This window comes from Salminus brasiliensis, chromosome 15 (genome assembly GCF_030463535.1).
Source record: "Salminus brasiliensis chromosome 15, fSalBra1.hap2, whole genome shotgun sequence".
NCBI classification, from domain to species: domain Eukaryota; kingdom Metazoa; phylum Chordata; class Actinopteri; order Characiformes; family Bryconidae; genus Salminus; species Salminus brasiliensis.
In genome coordinates, this window is record NC_132892.1 from 6,739,074 (window position 1) to 6,762,371 (window position 23,298).

At 41.7% G+C, this 23,298-nt stretch overlaps 3 protein-coding genes across 4 annotated transcripts in view; all 3 read right to left on the reverse strand.

The window, feature by feature from the left end:
- Positions 1–2,489, reverse strand: part of LOC140536266 (uncharacterized) — a 37,766-nt gene extending 35,277 nt beyond the window's left edge. The window contains exon 1 of the mRNA XM_072657984.1: positions 2,312–2,489. Within this exon, the coding sequence (XP_072514085.1) occupies positions 2,312–2,489 (178 nt within the window). The remainder of the gene's footprint in view (positions 1–2,311) is intronic.
- The window catches only part of LOC140536166 (uncharacterized), a 97,505-nt gene extending 85,986 nt beyond the window's left edge, over positions 1–11,519 (reverse strand). Inside the window, exon 1 of the mRNA XM_072657845.1 lies at positions 11,500–11,519. The gene's annotated coding sequence lies outside the window, so the exon portion shown is untranslated. The remainder of the gene's footprint in view (positions 1–11,499) is intronic.
- LOC140536165 (uncharacterized) overlaps positions 1–11,520 on the reverse strand; it is a 206,667-nt gene extending 195,147 nt beyond the window's left edge. The window contains exon 1 of one of the 2 annotated variants that reach the window (XM_072657840.1): positions 11,500–11,514. The gene's annotated coding sequence lies outside the window, so the exon portion shown is untranslated. Of the gene's footprint in view, positions 1–11,499 lie in introns of both variants that reach the window. The other variant, XM_072657839.1, reaches the window with a different exon arrangement.
- Positions 11,521–23,298: the final 11,778 nt, after the last annotated feature.

The window sequence follows — 23,298 nt, forward strand, 5'->3', positions numbered from 1 at the left end:
GCAGTGATGCAGCTGCTTAGGATGCTCTCTATGGTTCCTCTATAGCTGGTGGGCTGGGCTTTCTTGGCTGTAGAGCTGGTGTTCAGGGACCAGGTGAGGTTCTCAGCTAAGTGGACACCAAGGAACTTGGTGCTCTTAACGATCTCCACAGAGGAGCCGTTGATGTTGAGCGGAGAAGTCAACAACCATTTCCTTGGTCTTCTCTACATTCCAGTGAAGGTTGTTGACTGTACACCAGTCTGTCAGCTGCTGCACCTCCTCTATGTATACTGACTCGTCGCCCTTGCTGATGAGACCCAGCACAGTTGTATCATCGGCGAACTTTATGATGCTGTTAGAACTGTGTTTCGCAACACAGTCATGAGTCAGCAGGGTGAACAACAGAGGACTCAGTACACTGCCCTGAGGTGCCCCAGTGTTCATTGTGATGGTGCTGGAGCTGCTGTCCCCGAACCGGACTAACTGGGGCCTCCCTGTCAGGAAGTCCAGGATCAAGTTGCAGAGGGGGGTGTTGAGACCCAGCAGGCCTAACTTCCTGGTGAGATTCTGTGGGATGATGGTGTTGAATGCAGAACTGAAGTCTATGAACAGCATTCTGACGTAGGTGTCCTTCTTCTCCAGGTGGGTAAGGGACAGATGAAGGGTGGTGGTGATGGCATCGTCCGTGGAGCGGTTGGGACGATATGCAAATTGCAGGGGGTCCAATGAAGAGGGCAGTTGGGTCATGATGTTCCTCATGAATAGCCTCTCGAAGCACTTCATGATGATGGGCGTGAGAGCTACAGGACTGTAGTCATTGAGGCAGGACACCGTGGACTTCTTCGGCACGGGGACGATGGTGGTGGTCTTGAGGCACATTGGGACAGTGGAGCTGCGCAGGGAGACGTTGAAGATCTGTCAACTGGTCTGCACACTCTCTGAGCACTCTGCCGGGGATGTTGTCTGGTCCTGCAGCTTTCCGTGGGTTGACTCTGCGCAGAGTTTTCCTCACATCCACTGCAGTCAGGCACAACACCTGCTCATCTGGCTTGGGTGTGATTTTACTCACCAACGTGTTGTTCTGTGCCTCAAACCGTGCATAAAAGTCGTTCAGGGCATCGGGGAGGAAGGCATCACTGTCACAGGACGGTGGCATTGTCCTGTAGTTTGTGATTTCCTGGATGCCCTGCCACATGCGCCACGTGTCACCCGTGTCTTTGAAGTGGCTGTGGATTCTCTGGGCGTGTGTGTGCTTTGCCTCTCGGATGGCTTGTGACAATTTGGCTCTTGCTTTCCTCAGGGCCGCCTTGTCACCCACTCTGAAGGCTGAGTCGCGGGTCCTCAGTAGCGCACGCACCTCAGGAGTCATCCACGGCTTCTGGTTTGGCCGTGTGGTGATGGTCTTGGAGACAGTGACATCATCAATACACTTGCTGATGTAGCCAGTGACTGATGCTGTGTACTCCTCCAAGTTAACAGAGTCGCCTTCAGTTGCAGCCTCCCTGAACATGTCCCATGCAGTGCACTCAAAACAGTCCTGAAGGGCAGAAATGGCTCCTGCCGGCCAGGTTTTCACCTGCTTCTGAACTGGTCTGGAGCGTCTGATGAGGGGTGTGTAAGCTGAAGTCAACCACACAGACATGTGGTCCGAGAACGCGAGGTGGGGGCGGGGCTCCGCCGGTACACGCTGGGGATGTTTGTGTAAACAAGGTTCGCTCCTCTCGTTGCAAAGTCCACATGTTGATGGAATTTAAGGAGGACTGACCTGAGATTTGCATGGTTGAAATCTCCGCGACAATGAACAGTCCGTCTGGATGTTTGGTCTGCAGATCGCTGATGCCCCCGTGCAGTTCCCACAGTGCCTACTTAGCATTAGCATTAGCACTAGCACTAGCTGGTATGGACACGGCGGCTATCATCATGGCGGAGAATTCCCGTACTAAATAAAAAGGTCTGCACTTGACTATGATGAACTCCACCAGCGGAGAGCAGTGCTTGGCGACAGTCACAGCGTTGTTACACCATTCCGTGTTGATGTAAACACACACGCCTCCACTGCGTGTCTTCCCGGACAGAGCCGCGCTCCTATCCGCTCTGAACGAGGCTAGCCCGTCTAGCTGAATGGTGCTGTCTGGAATGTTGTCGCTAAGCCACGATTCCACAAAGACTAAAGCACAGCAGTCTCTGAACTCACGCTGGGTCGTTCGCTGGAGTCCAATTTAGTCCAGTTTATTGTCAAGGGAGCAAACGTTTGCGAGGAATAGCAATGGTATAGCCGGACGGCTAGGGCTAGCTTTTAGTCTCGCGCGAACCCTTTCGCTTTCGCTCGCACCGCTTGCGATGACACTTCCGCCGGGCTCCGCCATCAGGAAACACCGGGGACTGCAGGCCTGGGTCTGGTTGCAGGCTGAGCTCTTGTAGCGTCTGCAGAACTTCGGAAGATTGTTTTTAGGCTGATTTTTCAGGGTCTGGCGGTGGTATAATATGTGCACTGGTGTTCCGGTGCACATATTTGCAGAGAAGGACGTAGATATGCACAAACAGTGACACAAAAAGCACCATTTCTCAGACCAAGAGTGGCTGCTGCGTGTTAACACACCGCCGACCGGAATCGGAGGTACTGGCAGGATATTATTTAATAAACAAAACAAGCACTAGGATTACTAAAAAAAAAGAAAAAAAACTCACAAAGAAACAGGCCAAACTGGAAAAGCATACACAAGCACTCAAACTACCAAACTAACAGACAGGCCAAGCCAACAAACCATAAACTGGCATGATCACAGGAATATGCACATGCACATATGCACGCACCAGACCAGACAAGGGATGACTGAAATAAAGGGGTACTTATACAGAGGATAGTGGGGAACACCCGGGAGTAACAAGGGGACGTGGTTACAAAGTAGACACTGGTGGAAACACTAATAGAAAGGCGTGGCTATGACAAACAAGACACAAACAGAGCCATGTGCTGGGGAGTGTACTTTTGTACTTTTCAACACAAACAAAGGAAGACATGACAACAGAGGCAGGCATGACAGAGTGTAAATGTATGCAGTGCTTAATTTAGTTCTGCGCTTTTAAGAAACGAATACCTTGAAATGAATTTGAGCGAATTCGGTGTACTGGATTAGCCAGTCTAACTCAACAATATCAATGTAAAAAATGAAGAAAGAACAAGGAAAGATTCTCCTTAGAGCTCAGATAGTTGTTTTTTCTTTAGTATTCTCATTTGGTTACGGTAATCACAACAATATTCTGTGATTAGTCAAATGTTAAAATACTAGTACTTTTTTTGGGAGGAAGAAATAAATGTGTGGAGGAAAGATTTTTTTACTGTTTTGCCTTGGTCATTTGTGGAGTTAAAGTTTCAGGGAAAGCTTTAGCATTAAAACTACGACACAAAAGCTTTAATATTCCAGCTTCAACTACTTTTCAACACATAAATGGATGGATTAAGTGTGTGTGTGTGTGTGTGCAAAAGAGAGAGGGAAAGAGAACAAGAAAAGGAAGGAAGTGTAGGAGAGTGAGAGTTATGATATTTAATCCATATTTCAGCATAAATAAAATGTAATCTACCTTCTGAACTCTACAGTAGCAACGCTATGTTTATCTGGATAAATTATCTGACTCCAAAGTCGTAACTACAACCCTCTGAGGTGACCTTGAAGGCAGCACAACGTCCCGCTTGTAAAGTTGGAATTGTGAGCATGTCACGTTAAAGTGCTTTGTTGTCTGAGCAACATGAAAAATGGCAGCTAATATCACGTTAATAGCTAAATAGTCAGTTCACTATGAATAACGATAAATAACTTTGTTCTGTGTCAAGTCAAGTTTTATTGTCATTCCATCTGAGTACAAGTACACCGTGGAGAAAAAGTACATTCCTCATGAATCATCATGGTGCAACATGGAACAGAAACAATACAGTACAAACACATAAATGTGCAAACATGAAATCAGAACAATACAAACCACAAAGAGACAAATTAGATGCAAATAGATTACAGATTTAATTATTTAATATTTAACCGATTTAACAGATTTAAACTCGTTAACTGTGGCTCTACTCTTTACCATACCCAATCCATTAAAAATGCCTGGATTAGCCTCTAATCCGGAGTCACTGAATTGGATCGAGACATCCCTAGCTCTTCATATTTTTTACATTCAAAATGTTACATCAACACACACTAAATAAATGTGCAAAAAAGGTACACTTCGTTATTGTATCCATTCCAGAACAATGTCTGTTTGTAGCCTCTGTAGTTTCCACTGTGCTCATTTCCCCAAACACATACACACACACACCCCTCAAAAAGCGAGTACTTTTAAAGGTGCAATGTGGAGCATCCTCCATTCAGAGCATAAGAATCAGATCATTGCAAGTGTAAGTTCACTCAGTCGGAGTAGTTCAGAGTGGAGTATTCAGAGAGACGTGAAGGAAATGCTTTCTCTTCAGGATGCAGGAGAATTATATAGCTACTGTAGTCATTCTTATCAGCATAGTAATTGTGTTTTATTATAACCATTTAAATGTGGATACATGCTGTCACAAAAACATGTATATCCACAACAGTGACTTTTTAGTTGATATGACAGTTAATGTAAATTGTCATGTAAAACTGTATTCTGTGTTTGAGTATATTGTTTTGCCCATTTATGATGAAATACTGTCTCAATATAGAGAGCAATTACAACCAACAAATGTAGAAAAGCCTAGTTTTAGCTCATTTTACACTCAGCTCTTACAGATTTATCAGAATAAACCTTTGTAATCTGGTGAATTTATGTTTGGTATCAGTAAACTGTATGTACACAAATCACTATTTACTATTTTATTCATTTTTAGGTTTATCAACAAAAAAAAACCAGCCGCATAAACTGATTTTGCTGGGTTAGGGTGTAATATTTCTAAACTAGTTTGCTGTATATATTGAATGTCAGTGCTTGAAAGTCTGAAGACATTTCAACACAAGGTCACATGACTCCCCTAACTGAAACCTTCACCTATCCAACCTCTTATATAATAAGAGCCATTCCTACAAGCAAACAATACTGATATCTGAGCTCAGTCTTTCAGTTGGAAAAGTCCAGCTGTTTGCTGTATTTCTCCACAAATACTCAATGATGATGAGCTCCTTCATCACCTAGTGTGACTATATAGAGCTAGTTTACATGCAGTCTACTGATCTATCTATACATGCAGAGAAATAAGACATGAAGCAGATTAAGAGTATGACTTCTACACACCTATGTGTGTGTATGGGGGGGGGGGGCTATATCTGGAAGAGTGTTGAGTTCATGTTTAGAACTGAGAGTGTGTCTAAACTTCATCTACATTTCATTAGAAAAACAAAAACTGCCAGACCACATTCCACACACAGGAGTGGCTACAACCATTAATACTGAGAGGGAGAGGAGAGAGAGAGAGGGAGAGAGAGAGAGAGAGAGAGAGAGAGAGAGAGAGGCTCCTAAATTTTATAATACAGTCATGGTCAGTCTGTGTGGTTAGTAGTGTGGTAAGCAGTGCTGTGTGGTCAGTGGTTTGATCTGCAGTGCTGTGTGGTCAGTGGTTTGATTTGCAGTGCTGTGTGGTCAGTAGTTTGATCTGCAGTGCTGTGTGGTCAGTAGTGTGATCTGCAGAGCTGTGTGGTCAGTAGTTTGATCTGCAGTGCTGTGTGGTCAGTAAAAAAGAGAAAAGTGCTAAACAGAGGAAAGTGAAAGAAGCTCCCTCATCATGTTGAACAGGTTAGGATGATGGCACGCTGCCAACAACAACAACAACACACACAAGCTCCAGCCTGCTGTCGGGTCTCTGATCTGATTCTGGAGAAATAAGAATCTGACGCTCTCACTCCACCTCCCCAACTTCCTCTGAACCCAGAGAGAGAGAGAGAGAGAGTTCCTCAGAAATGGGACTAGAACAGACTAGCACTTGTGTGATGTGTTCATCATGTTCTCATTATTTGGTTCCACTTCAGGTTCTAGGTTTTCATTCTCATCACAGCATTAATAACTGCTTAGAGTTAGAAGATTATAGGATATAGACATCAACAGCTAAAACTAGCAGCTGCTAGGTGGTCCTATCAGACTGCATCAGGGTCTACTGGATGTCCTAAATTCTTCTTGACTGACTGTTGTTTAACTTCCTGATTGAGCTGACTGAACAACTAATGAGCTAAGCCTCTGATTGGCTGTCTAGATAATCAAAATACCAGCAGAATCACAAACCCTGTTTTCACAGCTCTTTCATTAGGCTGCTGTTCCACCAGGTTTGGGCGGTATCCACTTATATAATACTGGAAAACCATATCCAAATATTAAAGAGGAAAACTGTAGCCGGGCACTATCAAATAAAAAGCTCTGTTAGATCTTCACACCGTCGCCATGCACAGCTTTAAACACATCATTTAATAAATGTTAAATCATCAACCTGAATACTGTTGCTGAACTTAGGAGAGAAGAGCCGGTTAGCTTTAGCTTAGCTAGCATGATAACATTACATTTACCGCTGAACACGTTCAGTTCTGGCTCACTGGAACTCCACTGATGAAGTTAAAGAGTATTCACTAGTAATACTAGTGTAGTACAGTACTACCAGAAAGCAGCACATCTGCAGCTCGTTCATTATCTGAGCTACATCATGTGTTAACAGGTCATGTTATAACCAGTGGAAATGACGGCTATTTCCCTCCATATTATTATTCTATACCTTACAGTGAAGATATTATAATCAGATGTGGCTCATTCCCTCACTCCCTCATTTATTTACATTACCATTTTCTGCAGAGACAGCAATACAGTCATGATTACCTAAAGCCATGGTTATGTTATTAATTAAACCCAGTCCAGAAGTAAACAGGTTGTGTAAAGTGGTCAAATTGGTCACCTACTGACTCTTAATCAGGGTCTTACTGTTTAAACACAGATTCTCCTCTCACACTGCAGGGTTTCCTCATAAAGCAGATCATACTCAACTGTCCTGTCCATCAGAAGCAGAACTCACACTCTATCAACACTGTATGACTGATGAAAAATGAAGTGCATACAGTAAATATTCCATTTCCAGCGTACATTTAAAACCAGGTGTTATTTCCTACCTTTATATTTCAGAACACTGTGTGTGAGATTGAAGAAGCAACCCTTCCTCTCTTGGAGGTCAGCGTCTCTTCAGCTGTTCAGAGCTTTACTGAGTGTGTGATCTAATGACAGTGGGTGTAGTTCACTGAACAGCGTCACTAAAACAGGTTTGATGTAAATCTCAGTAATGCAGTGGGTAAGACAACCACCCACACACCATCTCACCTACAGTCACACTAACACACACAGACTACAGCGTTCTCTTCAGGACAAGCTAAAGTCTGAACAAGTCTCTACATGGAAAACTCTCCAGAGATCCAGTAGAATCAGAACATGTGGAGAACCTCTATTACAGACCTTTCAGGTGCTGTTTAAAAGCTCTTTAGTTCAGCAGGGTAAAATCAGCTGGAAGGGCTTTGTGGTGAAAGTGGATCTAAGCTGCAGTGGACCAAGCTAGAGGTCAGCATGGGCATGGAAAGCCTGAACCCATTCGGTACCCACGATCAGTTCTAGATAGAAATCCTGTGGTTTTGTTTTGGTGAAATCAAGAGAACCAAAGTGATTTTTCATGTCAGATGGTTTAATATTTTTTATTTATTTATTATTGATATTAGCATGGATCTTGATGGATATTATTTGGTAATATAGACTATTATTGTTATTAATTAGTGTTGATAAATGGATGCAATATTACATACTTTCATCATCATCTGTCATTAAACAATTCTGAATAAATGATAAAGATAATTATTCACAAAAACATGGATGTTTAAAAAGTTAATGTTTATCTACTAATGTTTATTAACATAACTGTGTTTAGAGATGTTTAACACACTAAGCCCTACAACGTAGCCCTACTCAAAGCCCCCTTCAGCTATTACATCCAACCCTTGACAGATGTCCAAGTGTCCCCTGTGTTCTCTTTTCTGAAAACCAAAATATGTTCCCCCTTACTGACCACAGCTAAAGACTTTAACTGTAAGAAGAAGCTACAATCCTTCAAATGAAATCTAATCTGCATATGAAAATCACTCATTAGAAATCAAACCTGAGCCTGACCAGAGTCCAAAGATCAACCACTTTTAGTACTGTGGAGTCAGGTCTCAGCAAGTAATCTGTGTGTGTATGTGAGTGTGAGTGTGAGTGAGTGAGAGAGAGAGAGAGAGAGAGAGAGAGAGAGAGACAGAGTGAGAGAGGGAGAGTAGTAACTGTGTACACAGTGTTTCTTCTAATTTGTTGGCAGCAGAGGGCGATGTTGATCATGTGATCAGGAGACTGAAAGTGAAAGTAGCTTTAAACTTCCACAAGAAGAGATCAGATATCAGAGCTCTGGATTTCACAAGGTCACTTCATTACTGAACTAAAACTGCTGTGAGAAACTACAGCCCTGAAACTGAGATCATGTAATCATGTAGCTCATGATCATTTCCTCTGTCTTTTTTTCAAACTATTGATCAAAACACATGGTGTTAAACTGTAGATCTCCAGTCTAAATTTTACTGGAGCACTGGTAACACCCAACCAGCAACACCCAACCGACCACATTGGGTACAAAGCAACAACCAAGCAAACACCTGGCAACAGCCTAGCAAACAATAAGCAGCTCCATAGCAACCGCCTAGTACCACTGTAGCATGCACCTGAGATACCATAGCAAACACTTAGCAACACCCCAACAAACACCTAGCAACCACTTAGCAACACCCCAACAACCACCTAGCAACCACTTAGCAAGACCATAGTAATGACCTCGGATATAAAGCAAACACCTAGCAACATCATAGTGACGTCCTAGCAACACACCTTAAATTATAATTTATTTGTATAGCACTTTTTTGTCACTAAGCAGCTTTACAGTAAGAAGACAAGAGATCAACAACTTAAAGAAAGCCTAGAAATTTAAAAAAAGTTTTGGCCAGTTTGACATTTATGAGCGTGAATCACCAGTGTCCATGAGAGTGGCAAGAGGGAGCCAGGAATTGTGAGGAAAGAGGTTAAAACTGATTAACTATCCATCAAGAAATTAAATTAGCAGATGGACAAAAAAAGATTTCTCTAGTGTTCAATGTTGCAAATGGGAGTAATATTTGTGTCCAAGCTATTGAGGCCAGAATATCTTCACTACATCCCTACAGCTTTGTATGTTATTGGTGTGGATTTTAATACTGATGTTTATTAATATTTGCTATATTAATGTCATATAAATGTATGGATTACATATATTTTCATTTTATTATAAATATAGGTATATGTTGGTTTGGTACACATGTAATACTTATGCTCAGTCTGCAGAGAGCTTGACTGAGAGGCTTTTTCTGTGAAGCCATTGAGGCCAAAATATCTTTCTTCTTTGCTCTTTATGTTTTTTATGTAGACAATTACACAGACTGAAGCTGATTCCAGTGTCCTGAGTGTATTACACACACACAATGCAGAAAACGTTACAAACGTAACTTAAAGTTACTTAAATCTGTTCAAGCTACTGAGGGACAACTGGGGAGAATGTGTGCTCTCAGTAAACAGTAAAAGCAAACCTTGTTGGAGTGCCATGATCCATTTGTTTCCACAGTCTATTTATGCTCACCTTAGTACAGCTCAGTCTGTAGATCTTCTTGGGTGAATATTTTCTTTGGATAGTTTCTTCTTGTACAAATGCTGCCACTCTCTCACACATCTACCACTCATCATCTGTGTCTTACCTTAATGCCTTTCCTTTAATAATGCCCACCTACAGTAGTGTTACCATACTTCTATCTCTTATGATCACACTGTATGCTCACTTATTCCAAATATGAACTGTTTCACATGAAACCTCAAATGCAAGACATTGATTGCATGAGATTAAGTCTATCTGTATGAGTTTGTAATTTGAGCCTGTGCCCTTTTGTAGTGTGTAGATACTATTTCTCATTAAACTGTGATTACTGTGATTAAATTCAGAATATATACGTCTGCCATATGTTGCCACCCCTCAAAAATGTCTGCCCCCCTCTCGCCCCCCTTCTAATTTTCTAGATCTACCTTGGTCACAGGTAAAGGCGAGTAATGACTTGTGATATGTTGGTAGTGAGATTTAGTATTGTGACAGATAGGCTAATGATGTACAATGATTTATCAATGCGTGTTTGAAATGAGAGCTTTAAATTGGTTAATGTTGGCTCACTGTTCATATGGCATGTATCAGTATGTCATTTCATCAGGTGACAGAAGCAATCCTGCAGGCAGTGGTTTGTTTTACTTTACAATCAATACATTACAAAATGTATTAATTAACATATCTGAATTCAGTATAGACTAAAAACCTCAAAGCCAGTCCTTGAATAGAGTGGTGTTCTCATCTTGAAGGTTTAATTGTTTAGATGTTCTATCATGAAGTGCAGAAATCTAACAATCACAATTTTGTAATTATTGTCTCAGGAACATACTAACAAAAAAAAAAACTCCCTTAAGGGTGTGTCGGCTACCATATACAGTGACAACCACTGTATTTCAGCATAAATGAGTACATCCCAACAGATTTGTTAGAAAACCTTTAGTTTTCTTTCAGAATCAACCTTTTCTATGAGATACAATACTACATAATACTCCTACAAATGTGGGTTATTGACTGCAAACACGATGTGTTCATTTGCACACACTAAACATTTTACAATGTTGCAAAAATAAGTACACCCCAATAAAAGTCTTAGGAGCACAGCTAAAGTTTAGACTAATTAACAAGAATTCAATCACAGGTTAGTCTTAATTATTCATTAAGCAGGTGTCCAGCATTTGACTATTAAAGAGCATCTATTAAAGGTCTCCAAAGGCACCACATGGAAGAGAAATGTCACAAGACCTGTGAGAAAATAATTTCTTTACGCAAGAAAGGTGAAGTCTTTCATAAAAGCAAAACGCCTCAGCTTCCATGGGGCCCCCTGTGGACCACTTTAATGTCCCCACCAATGTCAAAATCAAACCTACACCCTTACCTGACAGCCTTCTGTCATATTGTAAATATGAAAGTATAAATGCAAAGCAAACAAGGACTAAAATATAATCATTTTCTTGCTTGGTCTGGACCAGGGGAACCAAACTACACTCTAAACACACCTGAAGGTTTCACTGCTAGTCCGTTCAAACAGTTTTAGTGCAGAAAAGATGAATATCAGAGTAAAACCTTTAAAAAAATTAAAACCGTGGTAAGTAATTAAAACTGGTTGTTATTCCTGCTTCTGCTAATGACAAATATGAGTATAATATTATAATATAAATGTAAGATATTGTCTCTAGAGTGTCACACCCATATTTAAAACTCTGTTCGTCTCATGTCTAGTTTCACTATCATTCATCTTGTATTTTCAGTAAATACTCAAAACATACGATCACACCAAGTATCTCGCATCTGTAAGCATGCAGTAATATTCTACATGATCAGTTTAAACAGTTAATTACCTTACTGCGTGAAATCCAGAGCTATGAGATCTGATCTCTAATGGCAGCGGTTTAAAGACACTTTCACTTTTGATTCAGTTTCCTGATCACATGATTGATCAATGCCGCCCTCTACTGGCAGCAAATATGAAAACACTGTACTGTTTAGACACAGTTTCTCCTTCTCTCAAAATATCTGTGTGTATTGGGGCATTAGAGGAGGACTAATTTTGCATCAACAAATGAGCTTCAGTCTCTAACTGAACACCAGAAGGGTGGACCTACAAGGGAAAGGGTTTCTAATGGCCCTTAAATGCACACAGTGTCTAAAAGCCAGAAACACTACTGTACCTGATACAATCATATCAAATCAAATCAAATCAAATTTTATTTGTCACATACATAGTCATACACAGTATAACTTGCAGTGAAATGCTTTTATGACAGTTTGCCCACATCAAGCTATACAATAAAGATCTACATTTAAACTTAACTAAACCTTAACTTAATGAAGTAAAGTGCAAAAGTGCAAAAGAAAAAAATAAAATAAAATAAAAATACAAATATATATACACAGATGAAATAGTGCGTGTCTGTGTGTATATATATATATATATATATATATATATATATATATATATATATATATGTATACATATGTACATATTTATCTGTATGTGAGTGTATCTGTATGTGAGTTAAAAAGAAATATTTTCGTTATTGTCCGTAGTGTGTTTTCCGCGAGCCATGGTTGTGTATTGTAGTGAGTGAGGGTCCAGTTTGTGTATGTAGATACTTTAATTTAGTGTCCTAGTCCCTGTCCCCATTCAGGGCACGGATGGCTTGTGGAAAGAAGCTCCTCCTCATTCTCTCTGTGTTAGCCTTTAGGGTTCTTAAGCGTTTCCCCGAGGGCAACAGAGAAAACAGTCCATTGTTGGGATGACTGGGGTCCTTCACAATCTTCTTGGCCTTGGTCCAACACCGCTTCTTGTAGATGGACTGCAGGTCAGGAAACACCATCCTAGTGATTCGCTCTGCTGAACGTCTCACTCGTCGTAGCGCTTGCCTGTCCTGCTTGGTGCTGTTCCCAAACCAGACTGTGATGTTCCCCGTGAGGATGCTCTCGATGGTGCAGGAGTAGAAGGATCGTAGTACCTTGGAGGGCAGTCTGAAGTCCCTCAGTCGTCTCAGGTGGTATAGGCGCTGACGAGCCTTCTTCGTTATGGTGTTGATGTGGCAACTCCATGACAAGTCCTGAGAGATGGTCACTCCAAGGTATTTGAAGCTTTCTACCCTATCCACTGCCGTTCCACTGATGTGGACAGGTTGGTAGCTCCTCTGCTGTTTCCTGCTAAAGTCCACAATCAGCTCCTTCGTTTTGCTGGCTGAGGGGCTCCGGTACTGAGGGTGAGGGTGGGTGAGACATGCTTGCCTACCCGAACAGCTTGTGGTCTGTTTGTGAGGAAGTTGGAGATCCAGTCACAGATGGATGGGTGGAGACCTAGATATTCCAGCTTTGTGGTGAGTCTTGAGGGAATAATAGTGTTAAATGCTGAACTGTAGTCCACAAACAGCATTTTAACATAATTACCCCTCCCAGCATCCAGATGTGTCATCGATGGTGAAGGCTCTTTGTTCTCTGACGTGCTCCTCTATATCAGCTGTGCCGGTGTTACTGTAGTTAACGTTGCCGGCTGCAGCATCAAAGCGAGCATAAAAGGTGTTTAGCTTGTTCGCCAGAGATAAGTCTGCACTTCCCAGTCCACAGGGTGGGCTCCTATAGTCCGTTATTGTTCTCAGTCCCTGCCACAGGCTCCTAGAGTCGTTTTGCTGGAACTGGGACTCTAGTTTTCTCCCGTAGCGCTGCTTCGCCTCCTTTACCGCCTACCTTACTCCATATGACGCAGACTTGTATTCCTGCATATCTCCGCTGATCAGTCCCGTGTTGTAGGCAGCAGTGCAGGCATTCAGAGCCTCCTGGATGCTTTTATTCACCCAGGGCTTCTGATTGGGAAATGTTTTGACTGTAGATTTCTGGACAGTGTTGTCGATAAAACCCACGACCGCTTCCGTAAACATGTTGACGTCATCGGAGCTGCGCCGGAACATGTCCCAGTCCGCGTCATCAAGAGCGTCCTGTAGCGCGGCCACTGATTGGTCCGTCCAGCGCTCGACCTCTCTCACCACCGGAAGCTCTTGCTTCAGCCTTTGTTTATATTTTGGTAGGAGAAAGATGGCGGCGTGGTCTGACTTTCCAAACGGTGGTACTGACTGCGCTTTGTAGCTGTCTTTGTGTGTGGTGTAGCAGTGATCTAAAGTCCGGTGGCCCCGGGTGGGGCAGGTGATGTGTTGGTGAAAGTTCGCTGCCACACTTTTGAGGTTGGCGTTGTTAAAATCCCCAACAACAATGAGTGCAGCGTTCTTATGGTGGGTTTGGAGCTGTGTGAGTGTGTCGTGAAGCTCACACAGCACGGTGTCCTTCTGTACATCTGGTGGAATGTACACTGTACAGACGATGACCGAGGTGAATTCCCGAGGAAGATAGAAGGGACGAAACTTTAGGGCGAGCAGCTCCAGGTTTGGTGTGCAGGAGCGTACGAGGGTCACAACATTAGCACTGTCGCACCACTTGTTGTTCACCATGATACATACTCCACCACCTCTTGACTTCCCCAACTCCACGGTTCTGTCCATGCGATGTACCGAGAACAACTCGGCCGGCTGGCTGGCGTGGTCCGGTATTGCTGGGTTCAGCCATGTCTCGGTGAAACAGAGGAGGTTGCAGTCCCGAATGTCTCTCTGGAACTTGATTCTGGCCCGGAGGTTGTCGAGTTTGTTGTCTAGAGACTGGATGTTGGCTAGGAGAATACTAGGCAGAGGTGCCCTGTGTGCCCTGGCTCTCAGTCTGTCTTTGGCGCCGGCTCGCTTTCCTCTGTGTCGCTTCTTGTGGAGTTCGGCGTCCCTTTCTTTGTTCTCCTTCAGGATTTCTCTCGGCCAGCTTGGATCCGGAGTTAGCAGCGATTTAAGGTGAGTGAATTGTAAATTAACAGAAAGAAGAGTCTCTCGGTCGTATACAATACGAGCCATGATGAAAAGGTTTGAATAAAATAGCTAAAAACACTAAATTTAACTAAAAAAAAGCTAGATGTGGTCAGAGCAGTCGTTACGGCGGCCGTCGTCAGCGGCGCCATCTTAAGTCTGAATACTACACTCACACACTACCATGTTACTGCCATATCAGTGTCAGTGCAGTGTTGAGGACTCATATGTATGTGCTTGGTGGTTTCTTTCTTTCCTATGGTGGTTGGAGAGGGGCTGGTAAACTGCCGAAACAGATGGGCTACAGTAAATGCACATGTACAAAGTGTGTACATGTGTACGGGTGTCTGATAAACTGGCGTATTAGGCTGTTAACTGTTAACACCTTTAATCTATAATTTAGCTCTATTTCATCTATAACTGGAGCTAAATTTTCACTGGAACTTCTGTTCTTGAATGTTGTCCAGCATGTATGACATGTCTTCTTGTTAAGATCCTTGTCCTAAATTTTGTCTCACAGGAAAATTGTATTTCTTATGTTCATTGCATAATCAAATGTCCATATGTTTAAAATGTTCATCAATCTGGGGAATTCATTCAAACAGCAAGCTTGTCTCCTATTTTTGATGGAGGCATTGTGGGGACAACAAGAAAGCCATTTGTTCAGTTACTCAACATTAATGACAACCACTGTCTTACAGTGAGCAGCATTTTCTGTGGGGCAAATTAGGTCTGCATTTATGACAGCTTAAATGTAACAATTAATAAGACCACCCAACAAATGCTGTTGTGGATGCTTAGACCAGAGGCACCCTATTTTATCCTGAAAAAAACTGCAGTGCAGAAGCAGCACTCAGGTAGTAACTGCAACGTTCTTGCACTGGCATTGAGTCCAGACAAGAGTTTCATGAGTTGAGTTTCATGTTGAGTATAAAAAAAATCTAAATAAATGTGTGTATGTGTGTGTGTGTGTATAATTTAATGTGTGTGTACATCAGAGTTATAGGGCTTCAAAATCTGGTCTACCCAATACCAAATTGACACTACGCATACAGTGTATCACAAAAGTGAGTACACCCCTCACATTTCTGCAGATATTTAAGTATATCTTTTCATGGGACAACACTGACAAAATGACACTTTGACACAATGAAAAGTAGTCCGTGTGCAGCTTGTATAACAGTGTAAATTTATTCTTCCCTCAAAATAACAACTTCTGAATTCTGTACACAAGAAAGTCCGCAAACAGTTTGCTGAAGATATGTCAACAAAAGACATGGATTACTGAAATCATGTCCTATGGTCTGATGAGACTAAGTTTAATTTGTTTGATTCAGATGGTCTCAAGCATTTGTGGCGGCAATTAGGTGAGGAGTACAAAGATAAGTGTGTCATGCCTACAGTCAAGCATGGTGGTGGGAATGCCATGGTCTGGGGCTGCATAACTGCAGCAGGTGTTGGGGCGTTACATTTCTTTGAGGGACACATGAACTCCAATATGTACTGTGAAATACTGAAGCAGAGCATGATCCCCTCCCTCCGGAAACTGGGTCGCAGGGCAGTGTTCCAGCATGTCTAATGACCCCAAACACACCTCTAAGACGACCACTGCTTTATTGAAGAGGCTGAGGGTAAAGGTGATGGACTGGCCAAGCATGTCTCCAGACCTAAATCCACTTCAGGAACTTTCACTAAGTGGGTGTACTCACTTTTGTTGCCAGTGGTACAAACATTAATGGTTGTATATTGAGTTATTTTGAGGGAAGAATAAATTTACACTGTTATATAAGCTGCACACAGACTCACTTTTCATTGTGTCAAAGGGTCATTTTGTCAGTGCTGTCCCATGAAATGATATACTTAAAAATCTGCAAAAATGTGAGGGGTGTTTTTTTCAGTTTTGTGATACACTGTAATTGCACAGGGCTGGATTAGGAAGTCAAACTCCCCCTACTCCTCAACTGTAGTCTGTGTTAGAAAGAAAGATAGCACTCTGCACTTATGTGTCGATTACAGGAACCTGAACTTGAAGACCCATCCAGACCACCAGCCTATCCCACGAGTCCAAGATATACTGGACAGTCTAGGAGGAAATTCTTGGTTTTCCTTTTTAGATCAGGGGAAAGCATATCATCAAGGGTTTATCACTGAAGAGAGCAGAACACTCATCGCCTTTGTGACGCCATGGGGTTTATCTGAGTGGGTACGTATTCCTTTTGGGCTCACAAATGCTCCAGCAGCCTTTCAGCGCTGTATGGAGGAGTGCTTGGAGGGGCTACAAGATGACATCTGCATCCCCTATCTAGATGATACGCTTGTCTTCAGTAAAACATTTCATGATCATATGAATGACGTGTGTAAAGTCTTGCAGAGACTTAGACAACATGGCATTAAAAGCCCAGCAAATGTGACTTATTTAAGTTTGAAAAACGTTACCTGGGGAGGATTGCTTCTGCAGACGGTAGTCAAATTGATTCTGCAGACTTTGAAGCTGTAAGAGCGCTAAAAGATGTCAAACCAAAAAATGTTGGACAACTCAGGAAGGTGCTTGGTCTACTGACCTACTATCGACAGTACATCAAAGACTTTTCCGGAACAGCAAGTCCCCTCTATGATTTACTCCGGGCAGACACTGAGGAGGGCCCCATCACCTGCAGTAAAAAAGGGACAAAAGCAAAACCGAAAAGAAACTGTGTAGTGCCATCAAACCAGCCAATCTTTTGGAACAATCTCCACCAGCAGACCCTTGAAAAGTTGATTGATTGCTTGCATAATCCATCTGTTTTATGTTTTCCAGATTTTACCCAGCCCTTTGTTTTGCACACAAACGCATCCCAGCAGGGCTTGGGAGCTGTATTATACCAAAGACAAGATGGGAAACTAAGAGTTATAGCTTATGGATCACGCACTTTGGCAACAGCAGAGAAAAACTATAATTTGCATGCAGTTAAATTAGAATTCCTCGCCCTAAAATGGGCTGTCACAGAAAAATTCCAGGATTATCTGTATTATGCGCCAACCCTCACTGTGTAGAGTAATAATAATCCCCTGACCTATGTACTATCTACTGCAAAACTAAACGCCACAACTTCTAGGTGGGTCGCAGAGCTAGCAGACTTTTATTTTTCACGATTAAGTATCGTCCAGGGAAAGAAAACAATGATGCGGATGCTTTGTCCAGAATGCCACTCGATGTAGAGTCAATGATGAAGGAATATTCAGAGGATCTGTGTTCTGATGTTGTTATGGCTGTTATGGCTGATTTTCTCCATTTGGATCAATGCAAGGGTGGATATCAGCATATACTCGTAATTGTAGATCACTTCACCCGCTTTGGCCAGGCATTTGCCACAACATCTAAATCTAGTAATGTAGCTGCAAACCTCATCTTCAATGATTATGCCATGAAATTCGGGTTTCCAGCCAGAATTCACTATGATCAAGGTGGAGAATTTGAAAATCAGCTGTTCACCCAGCTGAAGGAACTCTGGGTCACGAACCACCCCGTACCATCCTATGGGGAATGGCCAAGTTGAACGCATGAACAGAACACTGTTACAGATGTTGAAGACCCTTACACAGACACAAAAATCTAACTGGAAGGAGCACTTGAATAAGCTACTGTATGCCTAAAGTTGCACCCGTAGTGAAGTGAGTGGGAACTCACCCTTTTATCTTCTTTTTGGAAGATCGCCTAGACTTCCAGTCGACATGCTGTTTGGATTGTGCCCACAGTCAGACCCCAAAGAACCACAAGACTTTGTTCAGACCTGGAAACAAGGCATGGAAGAGGCCTACACCACTGCAAGGAAAAACATCCAAAAAGCAGCTGAAAAAGGTAAAAGATATTATGATACAAAAGTTAGGAGTTCAGTACTACAACCTGGAGATCAGGTGCTAGTAAAAAATCTCTCACCTAGGGGAGGGCCTAGCAAGCTTTGAAACTACTGGGAGGATAGTATCCATATCGTAGTGCAGCGAATGGGGCCAGAGCTTCCCATCTACAAGGTAAGGCCAGAGCAAGGGAAAGGACATTCCAGAATTTTACATAGGAACTTGCTGATGCCATGTGATCATCTTCCACTTGAAACACCAGATCCAAGTCGTACTCCCAAGAGGAAGCAGGAAAGGAGACTAAGGCCTGTACCTCAACACCTGGAAGTGGATACGGATAGTGAGGAGGAGGGTAATTTCAGTTACGTAATTCCTCAAGCTTATGTGAGGCAGGAGGATAGACAGTTTCAACCAGAGGCAGAGATTGAGCCTAATGCCCAGGCAGTGGAACAAAGTGATGAGATGTTTGAAGGTGAGACACTGCCTGTTCCTGATGAGACCAACGAAAATGCTGGAGATCATTCAGTGGAACACGAATCTCTTGAACACTCATCTGTTGAGCAAAATGAAATCCCTTCAACAAGTATGACTGCTGAGTCAGGTGATCAAGTCCACCAGCGGCCACAACGGGACAGGCATCCACCAAGGCGAACCACATGTGATCAGTTAGGAATTCCCTCATGCTACCAAGTTGAACAAACATATATTGGCCAGTTACCCTTATAAACAGTTCTGCTGTGTTGCTTCCCAGGACTGATTACATTTCAACCCCCTTATTTTTGGCCTGCATGCATGTAATAGCCCCACCAGTACCAACATGAGCCATTGTTATGGACAATCTATGGACTGTAAACTGTCCTTTAACCATTAAATGGACACTGCTATCAGGTAGAGGGAAGTAGATCTATGGACTTTGGGCAACTGTGAACACTCAAAATGCTGAAATGTCAAGACAACATTTATTTTGCAGGGGAGCATGTGGTCAGTTAAAAATGATGTAGAACATGATTTGTGGACAGTAGTTGCAGTTGGTTGGCTATGCCTTAATTAAGCCAGTAGGGGGCGACTACAAAGTTTTCCTCATTCGAGCCATCCATGAGGAAACTTCGTTGTTTATTGTGCTCTTTGTCCTACCTTTATTTAGGTAGGGGACCAGCAAAATATGGTTTTATAAGGTTAGGAATGTAACCTGAAACTGTTAAGATGACAGCCTTTGCGAGCCTAATGCTAACTTTGAAGCTAGCGTCCTAAAGCCACATGGAAGAGATTAATATCAGCTGTCAGTAAGAGAAGTCAGGGTCGAACATGTATTTTTCTGTATTGAAGGTTTACACTGAGGTTTATACTGAGGTTTGTTAGTGAAAAAAGACACCGCCATCAATTCAGGGTGCTGTTGGTTACTGAGTAGATAATGGCGGCCAACGCTAATGTTCTGTTTTAAAAACTCATTTAAATGTTAATATATATAATATATATTTTCCTTACTTGTTGGTGTCAGAGACAGTATGTGAGACATGGGATGGTATAGCTTGTTCTTAATGTTTATATGGGTTTTGATATTTAACAGAGGAAAGTATAGGCATATTTCATTTAAATTTAAGCCTCAAGTACTCGGTTTAAGCTATTTTTCTGTTAATTAAACTGAATTAAAATCTTGTGATCACTATGTTGATAAAGCTGGAAATTATTTGGAATTCTATTTTTATGTAAAACAAGAACAAACTGAAGAGCATGTAATCAAGCTTTGCTTTGTATTATTTTCCTGAAGATTCAAGATAAATCCATCCATTAGGAAACTACATTGTTGTTTATTGTGCTCTTTTTCCTCCCTTTATTTAGGGTGGTAACATAATGTTGTGCTTTTTTTTTTTCATTAAGCCTCAAATGTTTTTGTTAAAAAACTCTTTTCCTTGATTGGTTTGTAGTTTTCTCAGAACTCGTCCTTCCTTTTGAATGGAATCAAAAGCTTTGGGCACCTCAGCCCCAGCTCCTGTTTCGTAATAGGCATAGCCCATTATATTTTGATAAAATATCGATACATGGACATTGACATAAATTTTATACCGTCGTTACTATCCGACACATTCATCATATCCACTAAATCGGCTTGCCATTGTTCATCAACGTTTTTCACGAAAACAGAAATTTCACAGAAATGGGTTTGAGAAGAGTATATGCATCCTGAGCCGCTAACCAGTTTTTCAACGATGGCTCTTTGTAAACTCTCAACCCCTCCATAAGACCCCGGATTTGAGGGATTATAACATATATTCTTCAACAACCTCTCGGACATACCGTGTCTCTGCAATAATGGTCAAAACCGAATGTGTAATCAACATTTATTCTTACAAACACAAAAGTCTCGCGATATGAAAGATATTTACATTATGTTCCGTTAAAAAGGACAGCAAACAGTCAATTGTTTTTTCAACGTCAACATTTTCCTTGTTTAACATTTTCAAAACACACATTGGTTACATAGGTAAAGATACATAGTAAGTGACTTGTATGTGTCTTGAAGTCACATTCATCTCGTATTTCCCACATGACCGTTTCAGCAATGGCTTGGAGTTTTTCCGAAGTCGGCACGTTCGAGATTCCGCACAACTTTAGAGCCCTGGCTAAGGTGTATTTCAACCAAGGCCTAAAAAGTTTTGTCAACAGCCTTTTAGCATTAAAGTGTAAATAAAGATCTTCAGCCGCAAACAAGCAGGTGTGCTGTAATTGACTGGGATGGTCGATGGCGCATACGTTGCAGTATCACTTTCAATGATTTTGTCCATAAGATGACCCGTCACAGCGCGGATGATAGAAAGCACAGCCGAACTTACACACCCGTCGATTTCCACCAACGCTTCAGTCTGCGGTAAATCAGAGGAAATCTTTTCCGTGTTAGGAAGGTAGGAATACAAGTTTAAGAGTTGCCATTGCCGATGAGATCCCCGTCGTCACTGCGTGTAGAAAAAAACAAAACTTTGTGACTCCTTGATGACCGGTATAAGGGATCTGACTTTAAACTCTGTGTTCTGGGGTGTGGGTCACAACTCTGACTCCGCTCCTAACCTCTTTCAAAAACACGCGATCGATTTTCAGATCGAGCACCTTTTCAAATGGATAGCTGATGTCGTAATCAAAATTATCATTTAGTCTCATTTTTAATCTCTCCATACCTTTGGTTCATTCCAGCTCATCAAACAATCGTTCAACGTTTCAGACAAATTCTTTCCAGTCGTCCCACTGTACCATCACGTGGTAATCTTTTTTTTTTTTCAAGAAAAACGCCGTTCGCTGAACGCTTGCGGTTGTGCATGGTAGACAGGCATATGACGTTGGATTCGTCATCAACGCCGAAGGCTTGTAAGCCAAAGGTGTACACCGATGTTTGCCCTGATGGTTTCCAAGGTGTTATGAGTATTGTAAATACAGGACTAGTACCCTTAGGTCTATTTTTCACAAAATTGTTCAATTAAACGATGCGCTTTATGAAATGACCTCATTCCTAACGATGCAAGGTAAAACGGGTAGCGGTGTCTTCCACACTCATGAATCGTGTCGGCGTCTTTCAAGCGCATTTTAGTTCTAGCCAGAGTCTGCTGTGTTTTTTTGGGTGCATCTGTGACAGAAGCCATGGTCATTACGGTCATTACATCTTCTTAGACCGCCGCACAAACACTGACCCTTTAAATCCGTCAGCCTACAGGGCCTGTTGAATGAATGGAAAAAAAGAGATATCATTAAACATGTTTATTAAACATGTTCATTAAACACTTACCCCTTCGTTCCAGGAACAAGGCCCGTTTAATTCTGAACGCTTTGTAAAACGTGTGCAAAACGGACCCGGGGTGTACTTGTTTACAAAGACCGAACCATGACTGGAAGTCATATTTCTGATTTAGTAAAGACTGCCACGGTTTACCAAGTGTCTAAACACAAGCCTCATGCATAGGTCACGTTTTTAAAAAGTCTTGCCTTCAGTGAGTCGGTGAGACGCGAATTGGAACTGTATAAAAATGTTTTTTTCAACAGACGGATCTTTGGAAAATTGCTTACTTTGTAATGCCTTTTCATATATATTTCTTTAAATTCCGATTTTGTTTACATGATGTATGAATCATTGTTTGTTTGTGTGTGTGTGTGTGTGTTTGTTTTCATGATTGTTGATAAAAAAATTAAAACCCAATTATTTAAAAAAAAGTTTTAACCTTGTTTATCCATATGTCTTATTTCAATTACAAATGTCATGGTTTTTTGGGCAACTATAAAGGTTTTTTTTTTTTTAAATGCATGTTGTGTGTGCTTTGTTTTTATAAACAACATTTACTGAATATACCAAAAAATGTGTAACATTTATGTATTGATTAAAGTGTACTACTGTTAATGCTTTTTTTATGTTTATCTTTTTTTATATAGTCTCTCTCTCTCTCTTACACAGACACACACACACACACACCTTCTCACACTTATTTCTCACACCCTCTCTCACACCCTCGCACGCCCAAAACGCAACACTATACATTTTTTTAGTTCTTTTGAATCATTTCATTGACAGATTCACAGCAAAGACACACAATTTTGGACACAACCCAGAACATGACAGTAATAATGAAAAGTTTGCAAACTTTTCACAAAACGCCATACTTAACCATACGATCATTTTCCAAGGTATCGCTGGTATAAGAATGGATCATTTCGGCAAAACAGAGTCCGTTTAGACGACGTAAAACATACACACAGTGTTGACTGCAGGTATCAGAGGAATAGCCTTGAACTTGTCTGGCGTTTAAAAAGATAGGGTTCGAGTTTCTTTTCATAAATCCAAATGTTTTTCAGAAGAAAAAAAAACAGGCGGAAAGCCATACAAGTCGAAAAACTCGGCGTGTGTTTTTTAACGGTGCTGGGTAGTGGGTCAGGTTGAAAGCGAATAAAGTACAACCTTGGTGATAGTCT